General features: G+C 31.6%; 3 protein-coding genes across 3 annotated transcripts; 1 reads left to right on the forward strand and 2 right to left on the reverse strand.

Moving 5' to 3' along the window:
- The first annotated feature begins 850 nt into the window (after nucleotides 1–850).
- Nucleotides 851–7,667, forward strand: LOC128389169 (bumetanide-sensitive sodium-(potassium)-chloride cotransporter-like). The gene is made up of 16 exons (XM_053348707.1): nucleotides 851–1,398; nucleotides 1,471–1,819; nucleotides 3,132–3,200; nucleotides 3,296–3,349; nucleotides 3,418–3,675; nucleotides 3,740–3,853; nucleotides 3,932–4,043; nucleotides 4,273–4,400; nucleotides 4,486–5,149; nucleotides 5,229–5,328; nucleotides 5,405–5,651; nucleotides 6,049–6,155; nucleotides 6,246–6,451; nucleotides 6,515–6,743; nucleotides 6,812–7,228; nucleotides 7,313–7,667. Exons 1-16 carry the CDS (start codon nucleotides 1,328–1,330, stop codon nucleotides 7,446–7,448), a joined length of 3,261 nt encoding a protein of 1,086 aa, XP_053204682.1. The 5' UTR covers nucleotides 851–1,327; the 3' UTR covers nucleotides 7,449–7,667.
- A 1,156-nt stretch (nucleotides 7,668–8,823) lies between these two features.
- LOC128389170 (uncharacterized) lies at nucleotides 8,824–10,398 on the reverse strand. Its single transcript, XM_053348708.1, has one exon. It carries the CDS (start codon nucleotides 10,314–10,316, stop codon nucleotides 8,928–8,930), a length of 1,389 nt encoding a protein of 462 aa, XP_053204683.1. The 5' UTR covers nucleotides 10,317–10,398; the 3' UTR covers nucleotides 8,824–8,927.
- Nucleotides 10,399–15,573: 5,175 nt separating this feature from the next.
- On the reverse strand, nucleotides 15,574–20,727 carry LOC128389159 (uncharacterized). The gene is made up of 2 exons (XM_053348689.1): nucleotides 20,116–20,727; nucleotides 15,574–20,028 (listed from the first exon to the last, which is right to left on the reverse strand). The coding sequence occupies exon 2, from the start codon at nucleotides 17,939–17,941 to the stop codon at nucleotides 17,165–17,167; it is 777 nt and encodes a 258-aa protein (XP_053204664.1). The 5' UTR covers nucleotides 17,942–20,028; nucleotides 20,116–20,727; the 3' UTR covers nucleotides 15,574–17,164.
- Nucleotides 20,728–20,817: the final 90 nt, after the last annotated feature.

The following is a 20,817-nucleotide window of genomic DNA, read 5'->3' on the forward strand; positions in this document are numbered from 1 at the left end:
TCAATCGTGATTGTGGTTATCATAAGCTTAGAAAATGGATAGCGAAAAATTCTGATCATTTCCATTTTCAACATTGTCGAGAATCGGAACTTTGCCCATTTTAATTTCGATTAGATAGCTCCAGAATTCGGCCTCATTCCGCTATTCGACCGCTAAACTAATAGATCGACCTCTCAGCTAAATTTCCTTCGTGCCTTCAAAAGTACAAAAATGTATTAGCGCGAATGAAAAAAGTTTCAATTGAATCACCATGAGAATCTCATGAATTGCCCCGATCCCATTAGAAATTGTCTCGAACCAAAAAACTTGTCCCCAAACAAGTTGTCCGTAAGCGGAGGCCATTTTGAACGATTTTCCGTCGATTAATCAAAGACAATTAAGACAATCAAAGTTAATCATTTTCTTAGACCTTGTTGTTAACTGATTTAGTTTTGAATAAGAGTGAAAATCATTGTGGATTATTAAGATTATTGTATGACAACAATTAAGGATGATGATGATGATCAATTACATGATCAGTGTTTCGATGACAATGATTAAAACTAATGACTGGTTAATCTAATAATAAGAGTTAATTGTTAACAATCAAACATTTGTTTTTTTTGGATTGAACTAAAATGGTTAGTCAACTGATGGTGTGACATTGAATTAAAATGAATGGTGATTAAATTAATTTTTCTTCCAACCAATTAAAGGATAAATCTAAATTATCACAATCAAATATGAACATCACAGTTTAAACAATTTAAATTTAGACAATCAATTAACCATCATAATCAACTTTAATTGTTACCAGGTAAAGTTTATAAGGTTAATAATAGTAACATTAAAAAACATTGAGCTAAGTTTTTTTTTGTTATACTCTCGCTCCCTTTGATTGTGACAATTAAAACCTCGGGTAAGTTAATTGTTAGACTTTGATTAATGATAACTTTAACATCATCATAATCACCATCATCATTATCATAGTGTAAATAATTAACTTCCCTTGACGGTGGGAGGGATAATTGAAAACCCGGTCTACCTTTTTTTTTTCATTCATTTCATTTGCCACTCTCACTATTTCCCAATTCAATTTGTACAATGTTTTCAATTGAAACTTTCAAATGATTAACTTAATATTGATTTAATTAGTTGATCATCAGCAAGAGGTTGTCAGTTGATTGACAAGTGACAGTATTGATTGTGTATGTGGTTTCATCATTGTTACAATAAACCTATTGGACATTTATCTAATAGTAGTAGTAACAATCAAAGTTAATCATTAGTTGTTTTTAATCAAAGTGATTAGTTGATTGTTAATTATCAAACTTTCCAATTGTTGATAATGTCTTCAAAGGTTATCAACAATTTTGAACTGACCAATTCAAATCATTTATCATCAGTTAATAGTTCATGGTGAGTTGGTTAATTTTTGTTTTCTTCTCCTTAATTGTTAATTGTAATTAACGTTTCATTTGATTTTTCTAGTGAAATTAAAGTGATCTGTTTGGATAACAATTTGCGTCCCTCATCACCGTCAAGATTCAAAGTCGATAAAGTTTCATCGGCTGATTTTTACCAATCAAATGGGTCAACAATTAACTCTTCCAATCTGATCAATGGTAATTCTAATTGTAACAATCATGTTATCAGGAGAGATTCAATTGATAATAACAATTCAATTTATGAGACGAAAACTTTATCATCTCATCTCACCCGAGAAGCGGCTCCTCGAGTTGACCATTATCGTAACATGGCCTCAGTCCATGGACATATAAGTCGACCGACACTTGATGAACTCCATGGGTATGATGATGAAACACCAGCGGGATCACAAGTAAGTGTTTAATTGTTACAATTGTTAATCCAGTTGATTAAGAAAATCGAGAAAAAAAAGTTAAAGTTGTGAACGAAAAAAAAATAATCTGAAACTTTGATGATTAACTGAATTGAATAGTTAATTTTCAATCATTTATTATCCAAAATTAATGAATGATGCATGTCCAGTTAATTGTTATCAATGGTATAGAGTTAAATTGTAACAATTAAAAGTGGAATAGTTAATTGGTCAAGTAATACAATCAAAAGTTTCAATAAAATCAACACAAAGTTTCAGTTGAATTTTTGTTCAATTCTGTTTGCGGTTTAGTGATTTATTTGATTATAATTAGTTAACTAAAGATAATTAAATTTGATTCTGGGCGATAATTAAATTGTTTGTATCATCAAGTGACACTAATTGTTGAGGTGATTAAGTTTCATTGAATGAACAAAAAATTTACAAAAAAAGCAAAATGATTGAATGAAAAATCATCTACACCCAATGAATGAAAATGTGTCTAAATTGTTTGTAAACAATTAAATTGTTGTAAAAAAAAATGATTGTACAATTAGCCTTGACTGTTAATGAATTTTTTTGTATTAGTAAATTTAATTGTTCACAATCAAAATAATTATACAATTTCCTATGTAAAATATTGTGATTTAAGCCTCAAGGGCATTTTTTTGAAAGTGTAACTTTGTCAATCTGTTCAAACAATTTACAAATGATAGTTAATGATTAAGTTTATTAATCATTATAATTAGAAACCAAATTTATCATGTCAATTGATTTAGTAAATCATACAATTAACACTTGCTTCCTTAATTGTTACAAGGTTGATTAAGATGATCACCTAACTAAATCAATAATCAATCAGTCACAGATTTCTAGATTTATTTGAGTTTCAAATTAGTTAATTGTTGATCTGATTGAAATTTTTTTCATCTCAATCACAACAATTGTGATCTAACAATTAATAAGAAATAATTAAATTACTCCCAGTTAAACACATAAATTGCTAATTGTTTCACAATCAAACCGAATTGATAATTTCATTCATATTAATTTTTTTATTGTTGATATTCAGCAATTTAATTTGCTGTCAATTGTCAATTGATTACAATCAAAAAGTTTAATTATAACAATTTATGATTAAACAAATTTGCTCACTAACTGTTTCCACAATTAGTTTAACCTTCATCAACTGTTAATCAATGAACCAAAGTGTACAATACACTCTGATAATGATTAACAATTAGTTGATGATTACGATGGTGAAACTGAAATCAGTGATAATTGATTAATTGTTGATTGATTTAATCGATAGCCGACCAATTTTAATCATGACAATTACCAACAAAGAGCAGTTAAACTTGGCTGGATTACAGGAGTTCTGGTAAGTTAATTGTAACCACGAATTAAATTGTTACGCAACAATTAAATTTCTGTCGTTAGTTAATTGTTTCGATTACTAATTAAATTACTAATTAGGTTCGCTGTTTATCAGGAATTTGGGGAATCATGTTATTCTTGAGAATGGGCTGGGTAAGTTGAGTTAATTGTTCGCGGTCAAAAGATTAAATTAATTTTTCTCTCGATTTATTTTCGTTCAGGTTGTCGCTCATGCCGGTATTGGCCTGGGGTCAGTTATCGTCATGTTGTCCTCTCTTGTCTCTACGGTCACCTCACTCTCAATGTCAGCCATTTGTACCAATGGTGAGGTCAAAGGTGGTGGTACTTATTATATGATTTCTCGTAGTCTTGGACCAGAATTTGGAGGATCCATTGGGGTCATTTTTTCGTTGGCGAACGCTGTGGCCGCAGCGATGTACACAATAGGTTTCGCTGAAGCAATTAACAGTATTCTTAAGGTTGTTAATTGTCCACTTATTTTCTTATTCTAATCAACAATTAACAATTACGATTTCCCTTCAGGTTTATAATTCACAAATTAATGTCTCCGATTTGGACAATATGAGGATCATTGGTTGTATCACACTCTTTATACTTATAATTATAATTTTCATTGGAACTGGATGGGAATCTAAGGTTAAATTTGATTCTAATTATCTAATTAAATCAATTGCAACAGAATAATCAACTTTACTATTTTCTTAAATTGTTTAGGTTCAAGTTGGTTTGGTTATTATTTTAATCGTTTCGATTTTTAATTTTGTCTTTGGTTCGTTACGATCTCCAAGTAGCTATGCAATTGAAAGGGGATTCGTTGGGTGGAAAGGTAAACAATCAAACCAAACCAATTAACTTTCCTTTAGTTATCAATTAATTAACAATAATTAATGATTAATCTTGACGATTAAAGAAACTTTTTCATAGAGAAAATTGTGTCGCCATCTAAGGACTTGATTTATAACTCGATTGATGACATTTCTTTTTACACTTCAACTAATTGCAGTCAATTGTCTTAATTGTTGACCGATTTGATTTCTATTTCTTTCCCAACTTAGCCTCGAATCTTGTCGATAACTTTGGTCCAGAATTTAGAAATGGAGAGACTTTTTTCTCGATATTTTCAGTCTATTTTCCGGCGGCTACTGGATTTCTCGCTGGTGCCAACATCTCCGGAGATCTTAAGGTAAAGTCCATTAATGAACTAATTAATTAATTTTAATAGAGAATTTAAATCACTGACTAACTATATTTTCTCTCTCTCTCTTCAGGATCCACAAAAGGCTATTCCATTGGGAACACTGACCGCAATCGCCATTACCACCGCGAGTTACATTCTGTTTATAACGATCTTTGGTGGAACCTCAGTGAGAGAAGTGATTGCAATTAACGGAACTAGTTTACTAATTGATGGAGAGAAACAAGGATTGTATCACAATTACAATTTAATTCTTTTAATTTCTTTCTATGGTCCACTTATCTATTGTGGTATTTTCGCTGCCGCAATTTCATCGGCACTTGGAAGCCTTGTATCGGCACCGAAAGTTTTCCAAGCTCTTTGCCGAGATAAAGTGTTTCCTTACTTATCATTTTTCGGCCATGGTTCTGGACCAAACGATTCACCATATCGAGGTTACATCCTGGGATTCGCAATCGCCCTTGCATGTTGCCTAGTCGCCGATCTCAATGCAATCGCTCCGATCATCTCGAACTTTTTTCTGGCCGCTTATTGTTTAATCAATTTCTCCTGTTTTCATGCATCATTTTCCAAGACCCTTGGTTTCCGTCCATCATTTAGATTTTACAATATGTGGGTTTCCCTTGTTGGTTCAATCGTTTGTCTTGTTATCATGTTCATCATGAACTGGCCGACAGCCTTAATAACCTTTATCATTGAATTTATCCTGTTCATCTTGGTTCTATTCAGAAAACCAGGTAATTTTTATCGAAAATAATCAAATTTGATTGTCCAATCAACTAATTACACACTGAATTACATATTCATACCATTTAGATGTTAACTGGGGATCATCAACTCGAGCTCAAATCTACAAATCCGCTCTAAGTTCAGCTCATAAGTTATACTGTATGCCCGATCATACAAAAACCTACAGGTAAAAATTGCTCAATGATCATGGTGAAAATGAATGAATCAGTTAATCCAATCGATTCAACTTTTATCCAATTTAGACCTCAGATATTATTACTTTCTGGTGATACCTTTGTAAGACCTTCGTTAGTTGATTTCGCTTATCAAATCGTCCAAGGAGTTGGTCTAATGGTCTGTGGTAATATAACTCAAGCTAAATTACATCAGAAATCAAGAGAATCGCTATTAAAACGTAACAATGATTGGCTTCGAACCAGAGGAATCAAAGCTTTCTATTCGGTAATCGATGAAGAATCATTTGGATCTGGAGCGAAAAGTTTAATTCAGGTAAGTCACTTTATCGTAACCACGAATTTACATCAAGTTCATTCATCGATAGAATCTAATAGCTTCGTAATGTCCTCATGGAGACCGAGAAAAAGAAACGAAAGTTAATTGCTTCGAGTTGGAAAGTCGGAGGGCAACAAAAACCTTGTAATCGATTGGAATTGTGATTTAATTTGATTGACAGAATCAAAAATTATCTCATTTTGTTTACTCAATTAAATTGACAAGTTGAACTTGAAATTGAATCTAATTCAGTAAAGTGATGGTGAATTTTTGAACCATTTCTCTTTTTCTGATTGTCATCTTCATTAATCATGATTGAATAAATTGATTGTTACCCAACCATCAATCATTTTGATTTACATTTAAATCTTTGTCTAACATTTATCATCATCAGGCCAGTGGAATCGGTAAATTGAGACCAAACATCGTTTTCATGGGCTATAAAAACGATTGGCAAACTAATGAAATTGAATCAATTCAAGATTATTTCAACGTAATTCAGTAAGTCACCAGAATGATTAAAATGATATTCATCGTTAACAACAATTAACTATTACTATTAATAATATTTTCTATTCTTAATTGTTACAGTCAAACTTTGGATAAACATCTATCCCTTTGTATCCTGAGGGTCTCCAAGGGCTTTGATTACTCGAGGTATGGACGATTGTCTCGAGTGTTCGAGGTTCTTGAAGAAAAACAATCAAATGCATATACGAATAAATCTTTCAATTTAACCGATGGAATAACTAAAACTTGGAACAAATTAAGAAATGGCAATTCTTATTCGCCCTCAGGTAATTTAATCGAAATGATAACTTGATCATGTATCTAATTCCCTACTTGTTATCATTCAATAGATTCACCAACAAATCAACAAACTCCTTCAATTGTTATCCATCCAATTGATATTGAACATTTGACTAATCAAGAAAGTAACAACAATAATCCGATTCCCGATGAAATAATTCAAAACATTGATTTATTTAGGAAAAGATCAGTTAAATCAACGATTGATGTTTGGTGGCTTTACGACGATGGTGGATTAACAATGTTAATCCCTTACATTTTATCCTCAAAGAAACAATGGTAACTATTGGATTAGTTAAATTGTCGGAATGATTGGAGATAATCAAAATTTTAAATTCTTTTCGCAGGTCAAATTGCCGTTTACGGGTTTTCACTTTAGCTGAGAAACGTGATGATCTAAATAGCGAACAGCTTAACATGGCTTCCTTGTTAAGTAAATTTCGAATTGATTATTCTGATGTAATCGTAATTCCCGACATATCGAAACCACCTAAGGAAGAAAATAAGAATAAATTTAAAGCTCTTATTGGCAAATGGAGAGTCGAAGATGATTATCACCAAGAGACCATTTTACCCTCACCAGCATCCTCATCATCTCCATCACCGATTCCCGATGCTCCATCACCTTCACCTCAACCACCACCATGTTCATCACCTTATATCACAGATACTGAATGGAATTCACAGAAACGAAAATCATATCGTCAAATCAGAATCAGAGAATTGGTTGAAAAATATTCAACCAATTCGAGTCTAATTGTCATGTAAGTTTCGCTGATTATTTTTATTGCAAATTTTCTATTATCATGTTAATTGTTATTCTTACTTGTTGTTGTTCAAATTAACAGGACACTTCCTATTCCAAGGAAAGGTTCATGTTCAGCCTCATTGTTCATGGCCTGGTTAGAGACCTTAACGGTCAACATGCCACCGTTTTTACTGGTCAGAGGATCGCAACAAAGTGTCCTTACTTTTTATTCATGAGCATCTCGACAAACAATCAACATAATCAACCAAGAGACCAAGTCAACAATCATCAAAATAATCAAAATTTTCTTTTATGTAAATAATCATAACAATCTAATATCTGATGTCTCAATCATATCTACACACACACACAATGAACACTGTCAATCCAACAATGAAAACCTCATCAAGATAATCAAGAATAATCTTAACAATCAAACTAATTTCCTTCTTCAACTTAATCAATGACAATTTATTTATCTAATCATAATCCATTATAAACCTTTATCATCATGTTGATCCCATTTCCATGAAAGAAATGAAAATATCATCGTCATCATTTCGGACGATGATGATGATACATGACGATAATCATGGTAATTATAATAATATTGCTGATGAAAGTATTAGATTGTCAATCGTTACAAAGGAAGCAAAAAATTTCAACATTTTGATGGAAAATTTTTTCATTTCATGATAAAATTCTGATACTAGATTAATGTGTAACCTTGACAATGAACAGAATGTTCATCTTATCTGTTCATATTCATGGTTCCATGAAGGTTAACGAATCTATTGAAGCTCGAAACTTTAAAAGTATCAAAAAAATAAAGAGACAAAAACTTTGGACATTTTCAAAAGAAATTGAATTGAATTTTATTCTTGACTGATTGGATCATATTATTATTATCATTTCTCATCATTGTAATGAATTTCTCTCTCTCTCTCTCTCTCCCTGACTCTGATTCTGAATTACAATTTACTTGACCCTGTCAATTGAGTCCATCCATCAAAATAGATTGAAATTGAAGGCTAACATGAAATTTCATCATGTAGACTCAAGTTCAGTTGAGAAAATTTCTCTCAGGACAATTTTTCATCACTAATTCAATTTCATCACAAACAACAATCAGTTTGATTTTCCAACTACGTAAAAATCACTCAGTTAATCATTTTAATCCACTAAATTGTCACAAACATTTAAACACTTTTCCATACTTGTAAATCGTTTCCCATTCTGTTCATTATCAACTTTGATTTATATTGATTATTTTTTCATTTGATTAAAACAATCTAATGATAAATTACAAAGCAATTAACCAAAGTAACAAATTCATTAATCATGATTCCTATTCTTGATCCCATGTTACCTTTTTTTTACAGTTACTCCCAAAAGGATTATGACAATTACTGTCAACTGATTATAATGAAATGATCAATAATTAATTTAATCATAACATTAATGTAATCAAATGATTAAACTTATTGTTATCCAATTGTAACTATTAATATATGATATCTAGAATACAATTGAGTTCAATCAACGATATCCAAATTTAATTTCAAATATTCATGATAATGAATGGAAACAATTTCCAATTTTAATTGGTGATCGATATTATCAATTAATGAAACTCTCATAATAGGAAAGGTAAGCCGATCGATGGATAGAAAATAATTTACCTTTTAATTAGTATAAAGATTGACCGATTCGCGTTATTTTAGGATTACAACACCGTGGATCTTTTTTGGCCTTTTCGGGATTCGTTTTCGAGTCCATGAGATGGTCAACAAGGTGAGATCGAAAACTGAGATTCCCATCCACATACCGAATGAACTTGCAACATAGCAAAGAAACTCAATCGCATCTAGTCGAGGTCCATATAGATATTGGAATTGAATACCCAATGGCCTGCGAACTGAGAATCGGGTATAAGCGTCATTTGGATCTTTTTTATCTCGAAGATGAGTTAATGAGGTTGTGTACCAATTGTTGTGACACTGATTGGCACAAACAGTTTGCTTCGAGCAAGAATATCTTCTTGCCGAAGTGCAGCTTCGTCCGCGTATCCGAAACGGGACTGATGTGCTCACAGGAGCGGGTACATTGTAAGGCCATCGATTGCAATCTTTCCGAGCTTCGGCTAATCGGCAAGCATAGATACAACCAGTTCGACCGTATTCCGTTTCATTGTAAAAGACACAATTAGTTCGGTATGGAGGTGGAAGCAGGGACGTTCTCACTCTTGACGAAGTGACCACAATTCGAGATGCTTGTCGGGTAAAGAAAAGAAAAGAATCAGACTCTTCGAAAGGTACAATTTCTCGAGGATTGTGAACATAAACGGTAACCGAATGGTTAACCAATGAATGTACTTGTAAAGTGTAAAAATCTCTTGCATCAACGTCCACCAATTGAATATCTTGCTTAGGATTCGAGTTGTAAAAATAAGTGTAACACTTTCGAACCGTATCATAGCGAGCCGACGATTGTATTGTCACTTTGACCGGAGAAAAGGATTCACAGGCATCACTTATATTGGCCAATTGATCTTCGGGAACTGAAGTTTTACAATCGAAAGTTAAATTGACCGTGTTCATCGAGGCGAGCACATTAATGGGAAGATAAGTTAAACTTGAGGCCAAGAAAGTGCTCGTTGCCGATGTAAAATTGGCACCAGGAAAATACGAGCTAAGTAAAGTTTTATTAGGAACAATATCAAGGCAAACGGTCAACCCTGGGATGACCAGTGCTTCGGGAATTGAGATAATTATATCAACTCGAGTCTGATAATCAAAATAAACACTGGACACTTGCCATACCTGCCAAATCAGGCCACAAGTTGACAATATGCAAGCGATTAAGTTCAATGGTGTTAACCGGTGATTCTTGAATGAAAATATGCTCCTCACAAATTGTACCAATCGATTGAATTTTGTATCGTTGTAATCAATTGATTGACCACCGGTCATTTTATTACCACGATTAATACGTTGATTCATTGACTCTCTTGGCTTAACAATTTCATCATTATCATAATTAATAAATTTACTCCTTGGAAATGAAATGTCCCGATTCAACCAGGCTTGAAAAGTTAACGCCATCGGAATAGGCCAATTTTAGTTAATTAGCTTAAACTGAAAAGTAACGGTAAATTTCAATCAAGTGACAATTTTTCAATTTAATCATTTCATCAATCGTTTTGTTTTTCATTCTGTTGTTACTTTTACTTTTCCAATTTCCTTTGACTATTTAATTATTACTCTATTCTACTGATTACAATCATTAAATCTCAGTTTGCTATTTTTCTCGATAACTGATCAATACAGCTAATTGTAGTTATCGACATCAAGGATTCGTTAATTGATATTATCGTTGTCATTATTAGAATCACTATTGATGAATAATTTAATTAATTTAAAAGATGAGTTCAAATGAAAGTTTATTGTCCAGTTATTAATGATTTAATATTCTCGATGAATGTTGTTAATTAAATTGGAAACTTTCATGTGATAGTTTTAGAGAGAGAGAGAGAGAGAGAAACAATCGTTTGAACGAAACGATTTTCTCTGGGAAATTCAGAAGAAAACTCAGTGGAAAAGAAGAAAAATCAGAAAATATAACAGAATAACAAATATCGAATTTCGAAAGGTCAAAATTCCGTTCGAGATTCGAATTGTTCTCGACTCATATCTCATAGAACTTTTTCTTCAATTTTGACCTGCCAAAGGTCAATTTCGAACTCGACAAGACTCCAACCATAGTCCAATTGTGTATCGACTTTCCGTTAGTAAGATTTTTCGAAAACAATTCTCTTTTTTTGGTTCTAATGCTCAGCACTTATTCAGTTATTCAATCAACTATCATGAAGAATTGTAAATTTAATCATCAATCTAATTGTCATCAATCGTATAATTTAAATGTCTATTTTTGTAATTAAATTCTGATCTTTCTGAAAATAATATCATTGTTAACAATATAAGATAGTTTTATCGATCCTGTTAATTGTTGAATACTAATTATCTTCATTGGTAGTTGATAACAATTTAGAAGTGACGAGAAAAAAAATTGCGTTGTTTTCAATGTATTGATTGAGAAATGATTTGATCGCTGCAAGTTAATTGTTAATCAACACAAATGAAGCCTCTATTGACCATTGGTCTACCCATAGACAAACCGTATCTTCACATTGAAAATAATAGTCTACATGGTGCCTACGTTGAATATCACCGAGCGTTGAATTATTTTCTGTATGATAAGTTTAACGTTAATCTAATTGATTGTGGTCCAATCGGTTATGATGTTTGCTTCGAGAATGGTACTTGTTCGGGCTCGTTGCGTTTCCTTCAAAATGGACGGATCAATTTCGCGGATAAAGTGAGTGCTGGACAATTGGAAAAGCTACCTGATAACTTGACCTTAGGTCCAATCATCAAGGAAGATTATTGTCACCTTTATAATAAACCGGCTACTCGAAGCAACTCTCAGTCGCAAGACTTTCTCGATATCAATCGAAGGTTAAATTGGTCAGTTATTTGTGTTTTTTTCGCATTCTCCTTGACCTTTACCAGTTTAATTCTAATCTTCAATCGGCTTCTATTCTCATCTAATCAACTGACCCCATGGAATTTGTATGAAGTGGCTCTTGGTCATCGGTTTCTTCCAATCATTGAAAATTATTCTCTAATCGGATTGACCTTTTCTTGGTTTGGTTTCTTTCTAATTCTCATAGTGACTTGTACATTTCAAACGGGACTCATAAAATCGACCAGTTTTGTACGAATCGAAGCTCCGAACGATATTTTAACCTATTCACTTGTACCAACCACTTTTAGCCATCGATTCTGTCGATATACAATCCAAAAGTCAACAATTCCAGTTTATAAGAAAATCTCTCGCCGATTGGACATTTTAGATCGAAGATTTTCCAACAACACTTTGTATAAAAGTTACGAACTTATGGACAATGATAATCGAGTTTTCATTGCTGAAGAATATTTTGAAGTTCTTTACAGGGGGTTCAAGTGTCGATACACAGAACTGAACAAACTTCGAGGGAAAAGATTCTACAAGTCTAATAAATCGTTTGAACATTTGCTTTTCTTTTTCGTTCTAAGTGAATCAACGGCTCCTGAAGTCGCTCGAGTGGCCATAAGCTACGCATCTCGAGCGTTTGAAACGTCCAATCTAATGAATCATTTCCTGTGGAAACTCATCACAAGAGGAACCGGACCCGATAATTATTTCAGTCCGTGTGCCCAGGACATGGCCAATGACGGGAAAATATCATTAGCATCGTTGTCGATGAAGTATTTCACTCGACCAGTGCTAGTACTTACTCTGGGCTCGATCGTTGTTACAATCATCTTTCTAGTGGAAATTGTTTATTTTAAATTCAATTCCAATGTGATAATTACTAAATCTTTCAAAAATCAGCTGATTGAGTCGCGAAAAAGTTGATTTATTTTTAATTTTCTCTCGGTTGATTCATCAATTATTTTCCAATATACAATCAGCCCATAGAAACTGTTAACTAATCAAATAATTTCTTAATACATCATCATCATCATCATACTCTGAGTATTGATCAAGTTTTATGATTAACTAATCGTAATCAACGAGACAATACCAACGAACTCATAATTCATAGTTGATTAATTACGATAAAATTTCTGATGACATTGATTACTCTTCATTACCAACAATTAGCTCATAAATCATGATTTAAGCCTAATCATCATCTTAATCCAGATAAAAATTTTGCTTAATAATCAAGAAAAATAAATAAATTGATCAACTGTATCAATGAACTTATTAAATATAAATAAGATATCAAGGTCGATGTAAATTGATTCATTCACAATTAAACTAATTGTAAACTAAATTAATCTAATAGTTTAATTGGAAATTAATGAAACAAAACTAATTGCAATTTAATTGCCATCTAATTTCAACATAAGCAAAATAATACAATAATATTAACGTTCAAGTTGAGATAAAAAAAACTTTAAATTGTTTCAATTAACTTTTAATGGTAACAATTTAATAGCTTTTAGGATCATTTTTTAGTTGAATAAATTGAAATCTCATGAAAATCTCATTGAATTGTTGATTTAATAGTTTCAATTGTTTATCTAGTTACTATTGTAATCATTTAATGTGTAACATTAAATTCAGTTCAATGACTTTGTATTAAAAAAAAATATCATGAAAACAAAATGAACAACATGAACAAAATGGATCAACTTTACCATGAATATAAATGCCCAGTTCTTGAATATTAATCATGGTTAATCATTGGATGGATTGAGTTGGAGTCTTGATTCAAATTGTTCCGATTATCAGGACGATTCATGGAGAGAAAGGTGAAAACTTATTCATAAATTCATTAGATTAAGATTTGAACTGAAAGTTTATTATTAGATTTTGGGTGTTACCCAAGGTTATCAGGGAATCAGACTGAACATTATCGTCATGATAATAATCTGAACATTCATCAATATCTCAATCTGAATGGTGAAACAAATTGTCCAAACGTTTCAATCTTAATCGATCATGTTAATGATAACCTTTTATTAATAATAAATTGTTCAAAATAAAAAAAAACGAAACCTTGTTCATCGTCATCATGAATACACTAATGGTCATCTTCATGATGATAAAAAGTTCTGAAAAAATTGGACTCATATAAATTGTCGAAGGTTAAATAAGTTGTAAGAAAAGATCTAAGAAGTTTCCTCGAATTTTTTGTTTCCATCAAATTCAATGAGAACTTTTTTTTTCAGCCCATCAATTCAATTTCACTTCCTTTTTCATCAATCTCATCCTTCCCCTCATCTTTATCATGACCTAGTTATTATTATTCATGATCAAGTTTATGATATTTATACATAAATATATTAGTTACCATGAGAATGGAGATTCAAAGTTCTGAATAGCAATTGAAATAATCTGATAAACAACACATATCTGATTATCTTGAGTAAATTTTCATTACATATCATAGGAAAATTCATTCAGATTCATTTCCATCATCATGACAGTGATGAAAAATTTTGGTCCAGTTTATTATTGAGAAAAAAAGTTGAGAAACTCAGAAATGATAAAAATAACAATAGAATAACAGAAAATATGAAGAAAAAAAAACAAGAGAAAAAAATTGTTATCATTTCCTTTGTTATCATGTATGATGAAGATGCTGATGATATTTTCATCATTCCGATTAACCAGTAACTCTGGATGTTGATTATGTTGAAATAAACCATTAATTTCATGATAACATAAACAATTTCATCTTAATGAGTTTCTTAATAGAAACCAACAGAATCCTTTTAACATGACACAAATAATGATTATTATCATTATCAACATGATGGAAAACAATTTATACCCTGGAAACATGATATTATGTATTTATTGTGGTTCCATCTTTAATTGTCAACCTTAATTGTGAACCCTAATGATGGTTAAAGTGGAAGAGGAAAAAAAGTAAATCGATGAGAAGGAGAAACAACAATTCCAACCATCAACACGATCTAAATGATGAGACAATCACTTATCATTAATCACAATTAACTTGGAAAATATGTTTTAATTGTTCATTCTCCTTCTAATGCTAATTCAATTAATTCGATTTCGAATCAAATTATTGTTATAATCATAATCGAAACAATCAACCAACCACCGAGAACATCATCTCTCAACTTTCATCTCAATTCATCATCATCCTGATTTCGTAGCTAAGGTTAGTTTATGAACGAAGTGACCTTTAACTGACCTTCGCTTGCTTGTTCCAAAATATTCCAAGTTTCCAAGGAGAAACAATTATTATCTATTATCATGGTAACAATATCGTTAGAACTCATGGTCTCTTAGAATTTAAATCGAAACAATAGAAGAAAAATTCTCCCTCTCGAACTTTTCTCTCTCTCTCTCTCTCTCTCTTCCAAAGTTCAGTTTCAATTTTCGTTGAACTGAATATATGATAATGAATATGGAGAATATAAAACTGGGGATAGAATTCACAATCGATCATGATACATAATAATATCTCTCGAAAGTCACGCAATCCAATATAATAATACAACGAATTAGAACTTTTTTTTAACGATTTCGAAAGAAGAGAAAAAAAAATCGTTACAATTACATTGAGATGGAACTTGTAAAAATAAATAATAAGGTTTTTCCATCATAATCATTACCATTCATGATTAGCTGATTGTTGCAATTTAATTGAGCAAATTACGACTCAATTAATCTACAGGGTGATGCAGATTGAATGTTAAAAGTTTCCATAGGAATCTGTATATAAAACCATTTAAACTGATCAATCAATTGATTACTTGTAATGGACAAATTGTCATCTTTGATTGTTTCATTTATTTGAGTTAATTTAGTTTACAATTAAATGCTGTTTACATGAAAGAGTAAAAAATTGTTTTAATCATTTGTTTTCAGACTTAACTACAACATTAATTTACAAATTGTTTTCTTTAATTGTTTCATTAAATAGTGTTAACTTAATTTACTGGAGTCTCTCTGGAGATTTTTAATTGTTGAGTTAATTGTTGAAAGAAAACAGTAATTGGTGTTTAATTTTTATATATAAATATTGATTTATAGTTTGTTTTGGATTGTTAAATCGGATTTGATTCTCGATTTAAATTGTTAATCAACAGTAATTAACAAGTTGATTAAGAACTGAGGACGGAAGATGTTTATCAAATTGTCTGTAATGTTATCAGTTTAATTTTCATGGATTGAATTTAATTGTAAATGTATAAATCCTAATGATTAACTGTGATTAGTATTTTTCGGTTGATTGTTGATTTAAATTGATCAGGATAATTGATTATAAGGCGGATACGACAATGTGAATGTGTTTTGTTTATATTAATAGTATTTCATCAATGTGATTATCGGTAATTTTGATTAGATAAACATTTTCCTCAGTTAATAATGATCTTGTTGTAATGGAACCGGAAAAGTATAAAGATTATCACCTTAATCATATCAGAATCATCAGGAAGATGAAATGAAATGAAGAAAACTAATAATATGAGATGAAAGATGAAAAGAAAGAAACAAAAAATGTACTCATGTAATATCGTGATAATAAATGGCTCGAGAATCCAGAATCAATGAGGAGAATCAAGAAAATTCCTAATTCTATCTTCCTCTCTTTTGGTTTTACCATCAGGGAGATGAGGATGCTGGTGAACATCATGGTGAATTCATCTAGTTGGAATCAGTTGGATCGATAACTTTTTCTTGTTAAACTCTTGATTCTGATGAAGCTGAAGATGATGATTAGAAGGAGGAAGAGGAAGATATAATTATATTTCTCTCTCTCTCTCTCTCTCTCTCTCTCTCTCATCTTCTCCTGTGAATACTAGATATTGAGGGTAGGTCAAAAGTTCAATTGTAAGTCAATGGACGATGAATTGGAATGATTCTGATGAGCACATGGAGAGATAAACATTTTCAATGACGAATTGGAAATTTATTCAATCAACTTTGGGTTAATTGGTGATTACCCAATAATTTGAGATAGAAAAGAAATCAAATAATATTTGGAGTCTATTGATAATCTAGTACATCCAAAGACTTTGAGTTCGCAACGACTTTTATATTATTCCTTAAGGTAATGATAATCAACTAGAGACAAACTTTGGGTTAATATTATCTTTAATCTATCTGTTACTTTATATAAGTTGAGATAAATGATGAATTTAAACTTGGTGAAAGTGTCACTTTGCCTGAGGCCTTAGTTTCCCTTCAATCGATCATCATTAGCTCCTAGAATAGTATAAAAGTCGTCATCAACTCTTCATCTTTGGCTGTATACGATGATGATGATATTTATCTATGGTAATTAGTTGATTATTTATATATAATAATAGTTTATGGTGGAAAGAGAGGAGAGATAATTAGTCGAAAATTGTTATATTGTTTATAATGTTTGGCACGAGTTTTCACCCACTGGATATAACCTTGGAACTGATTGTTTCTTTTTCTCTGATTCAATGACCAAAGTCATAAAGAACGCTGATAAAGCGATGGCCAGTTCAGAGATGGCCACTAGAATCGGTGCTAAGCCCGGTGGAGTGGCCACATTTTGAGAGCAAATGTCACGTTTATCAACACAAGCGTTTTTAAGAACCAAAAGTAAGGCAATGTGAAGTAGGAAAACGGTCAATATGATGCACCCATAGACCAATAAGATACACGAATCCTCCTTGAAAGCACCATAAAGACCCATAACCGAGATACCAATGAGTATTACTATGATTATACCGGCGATCCATTCGGTGTCTTGATTGTAATCGGCGAAAAGAAATGTAAATAGCTCCTTAATTGTTATACCCGAACCAATGATGAAAACAAAATAAGCACAAACAAGAAAACCTTTCGTATAAGTTAATAAAGTTTCCGTATCGGTTTCCCGATGTCGTGATCGGTACAATGGAGGTGGAAGCGGTGGAGGTTGATTAAAATGTCCACTATAACCAACACCATGACCTGGACCATTTGAACTGTCACCACCTCGACCACCGCTGTTTGAGTGTTTATTAAACGATGAATTGTTTGAAGTTGTTGACCACGGGTTGGAATCTTGTTTACTCAATTGTACCAATGGACGAGTTGATTGGTGATGATCTAAATCAGCTGATGAAATTAAAGGCCCAGTCGGTGGATTGGATGGAAGAAGAGGTTGATCACTTCTCATTGTTTTCTTTTTGTCTTTTTTTTTCTCAACTTACAACGAACAGGGAAAGAAAAGAAAACAAGTTCGTAGTTTAAAAAATTCTAAATTCAGTTAGAGGAATAAAATTCCATCATTGTGATCATGATTTATATCGATTTGTAACACATGGACGATTTAGAATTAGAATATCAAGAAATCACTGAAAAACTCTGAAATTGTCAAGAATAAATGACAAGTCGCAATGAACGAAAGATAATTAATACCCTGGAGTAATCGATTGTTCAGTTGATCGGGTGTTTCGTTGGTCGATTATCAGAATGGTTAAGATGATTGTTATTTTCGATGATGATGAAAGATGAAGAGATGGAAGATTTGATATTGAGAACGATTGAAAGGGCAAGTGACTCGAGACAGACTCATTTTGACCCAAAGAGAAAATCACTTAAACTTTCTTACAACGAATTCTCAATCTCTCTGTTATTTTTTTCTTCCTTTCGACTCCTTTTACTAGATTATTTTCTCCCTGAAATTCACTCACTCTAAGCTTGGATATTCACTTGAGAATCGATGGAAAACCGAGCATGACAAGATTATTATTATTCTTGTTGAACATTCTTCTTGGAATATCTCTAGTGTGTTTTTCCTTTTTGGACATTTTCCTCGATCTTCTTGATTCGAGGGAACAAAAATCTGACACAACTGATTCTTTTAACTGGAATCTTTTCCTTTCTCTTTCTGGTTTCCTTTTAGAGAAACAAATTATCGATTATTTGATTGTTTACCATGACTTGAATTCAGAACTTTACCCATGGACCAGAGTACTTTCATTCTATTCTATTAATAGTTTATTGTTCAGATTAGTAAGTTGATTTTTTCTTTTTCCACTTTCTAATCAGTTTTTAATCTTTCCAATTTCTTTATTCCATTCAAACTTTCATGGTCCATTTTTCTGTCCAATCGGTTGGTCACTTCGTCCTTGTTATTTTCACTTAATCATTTTCCAATGACTTCAGAATTTCATTTCTTTTACTCATATTCAAATCTCGAAATTCTCGAAGAGCAATACAAAAAAATCTCCTTAATCGGGTTTACATTGATTTCGAACTTCCTAATGGCTCATTTTTGTATCTTTTCGTTTCGTTCTGATCAATAGATGTTTCGTTTTTTACCATTGACATTGTTTCTTTATCTTCTATTTATAGTAACCAATATATTCCTATTGATATTATCTTCATCTTCATCTTCATCTTCATTAAGAATTAGTATTCAGAGAAGTTGAATGCTAATGAAGTGTAACGATCGAGAGCTCGATTTGATTGTTGACCATTGCGATTAACTGACCATGAGAAATTGAAGTGATTCCATTTTATTGTATTCTTTTGGTATGAAATTAACAGCAATTTACATCTAATTAGATGAGGAGAACAGGTAATTAACTGTTTGTTGTTTTAACCACTTTGAGTTGCTGAGAAATAAAAAAACTGATGATCACATGGATTGATTGTTCATTAAACTCTGGATGCTTTTTAATTGAGGTGATTAATTTGATTTCTCACACTAATGATTATTTGATTTTTTGATCATCACAATTAAGGGGTTAAAGATTTTAACGGTTTCTTAATTGCTGCCTAAATGGTCATTAGTTAATTCAGTTAGATCATAATTATCAAAATTCATCAATAGTTAATTTAATCATTTCTTATTTCTTGTTGTGATCAACTGTAAATGATTATTTTCTGGCCGCAAATTCAAATTGCTTTTGTTTTCCTCTAATTGATCCAACAATTTGGTTAACAATTTAACTGTTAAGACTTCAATCAATAATTCATATTGTAAGTAATTAATAAGTTTTGATTGTTTCAATAGCAATTAAGAAAGCTAATTGTTTTCAAAGAGAAACAATTAAGTGGAAACATCAAGTGGAAATTAATCTGTGTAAACATTAGATTGTAATCAAAAGTGGTTACATTGTTGATCTCAATCAATTTAATTTGTGGAAATTAGAGTTGATTAATTAGATTCTGTTCTCTTAATTGTTGTTGATTAACTCACCTCAACGAACGAATCTATTGTTGCCTCGAGAATTAAGTATTGAAATCGATGATTGACTAAATTATGAAAAAATTTTGGAAGAAAAAAGTTGATCAACTCGATTGGAACACAATTTGTTGATTGTTTCAATCATCTTTTCTTACCACGAATGTCAATAAGAGAATAGAACAAAAATTCTGTAAAAAAAAGCAGAAATGGTCAAGTGGTCAAGCGAAGCTCGAAAACTTTGGTCCAAGTAAACTCGATTTTCGTCCAAATCTGTTGACCTCGAAGACGATTTTCAGTCTTACGGTCACTTCCATTGAACTGGTCAGTCTCTGGATAAACACTAAAGGTAAATAGCCAATTCCCCAATTGAATTTTCAACAATCAAAAAGTAGCTTTAATCAACTAAATCAACTAATTAATCAAGCCAATTATCGGATTGTTTGTTTGTTTTCACTTATTTACACTAATTAGAAGATACAATTGTAAATTGTTTCCAATGAATAACAATTGAAAAGCAAACTGATTACATAGTTTTTCCCAAATCAATTCACCAACAAACCTTAAATATTTACCAACAAACTGTTAATCAACAAACAACAATTAGTTAACAACAAAAGTAACACGATCATCACAATCAAAGGTTAAATCAGTTGTTCAAATGTAACAACCAAAACAATTACATTTGTACCAAATTGTTAATCAGTGTAAACACATGAAAAGAGAGTAAATTAGCTTAATTATCAACCCAATGATAGTTAAATAAATCTTTAGCTTTCAAACAATCAACTGTTAATTGCTGTTGAAAATGCGAAAATCAAGTTACCCTCCAATTTTCAAATTCCAATTTAACCGCGAAA

The sequence above is a fragment of the Panonychus citri genome, unplaced genomic scaffold (genome assembly GCF_014898815.1).
Source record: "Panonychus citri isolate SS breed McGregor unplaced genomic scaffold, ASM1489881v1 Contig00105, whole genome shotgun sequence".
NCBI lineage: Eukaryota > Metazoa > Arthropoda > Arachnida > Trombidiformes > Tetranychidae > Panonychus > Panonychus citri.

What these genes read in the sequence shown, in the direction of transcription:
- LOC128389169 (XM_053348707.1), top strand. Translation starts at nt 1,328, where the DNA reads ATGTCTTCAAAGGTTATCAACAATTTTGAACTGACCAATTCAAATCAT. An exon ending in CAATTAACAGTATTCTTAAG is followed by an intron (nt 3,676 to 3,739) that starts GTTGTTAATTGT and finishes ATTTCCCTTCAG; the next exon opens with GTTTATAATTCACAAATTAA. An exon ending in AATTCGAGTCTAATTGTCAT is followed by an intron (nt 7,229 to 7,312) that starts GTAAGTTTCGCT and finishes TCAAATTAACAG; the next exon opens with GACACTTCCTATTCCAAGGA.
- LOC128389170 (XM_053348708.1), bottom strand. Translation starts at nt 10,316, where the DNA reads ATGGCGTTAACTTTTCAAGCCTGGTTGAATCGGGACATTTCATTTCCA.
- LOC128389159 (XM_053348689.1), bottom strand. Translation starts at nt 17,941, where the DNA reads ATGAGAAGTGATCAACCTCTTCTTCCATCCAATCCACCGACTGGGCCT.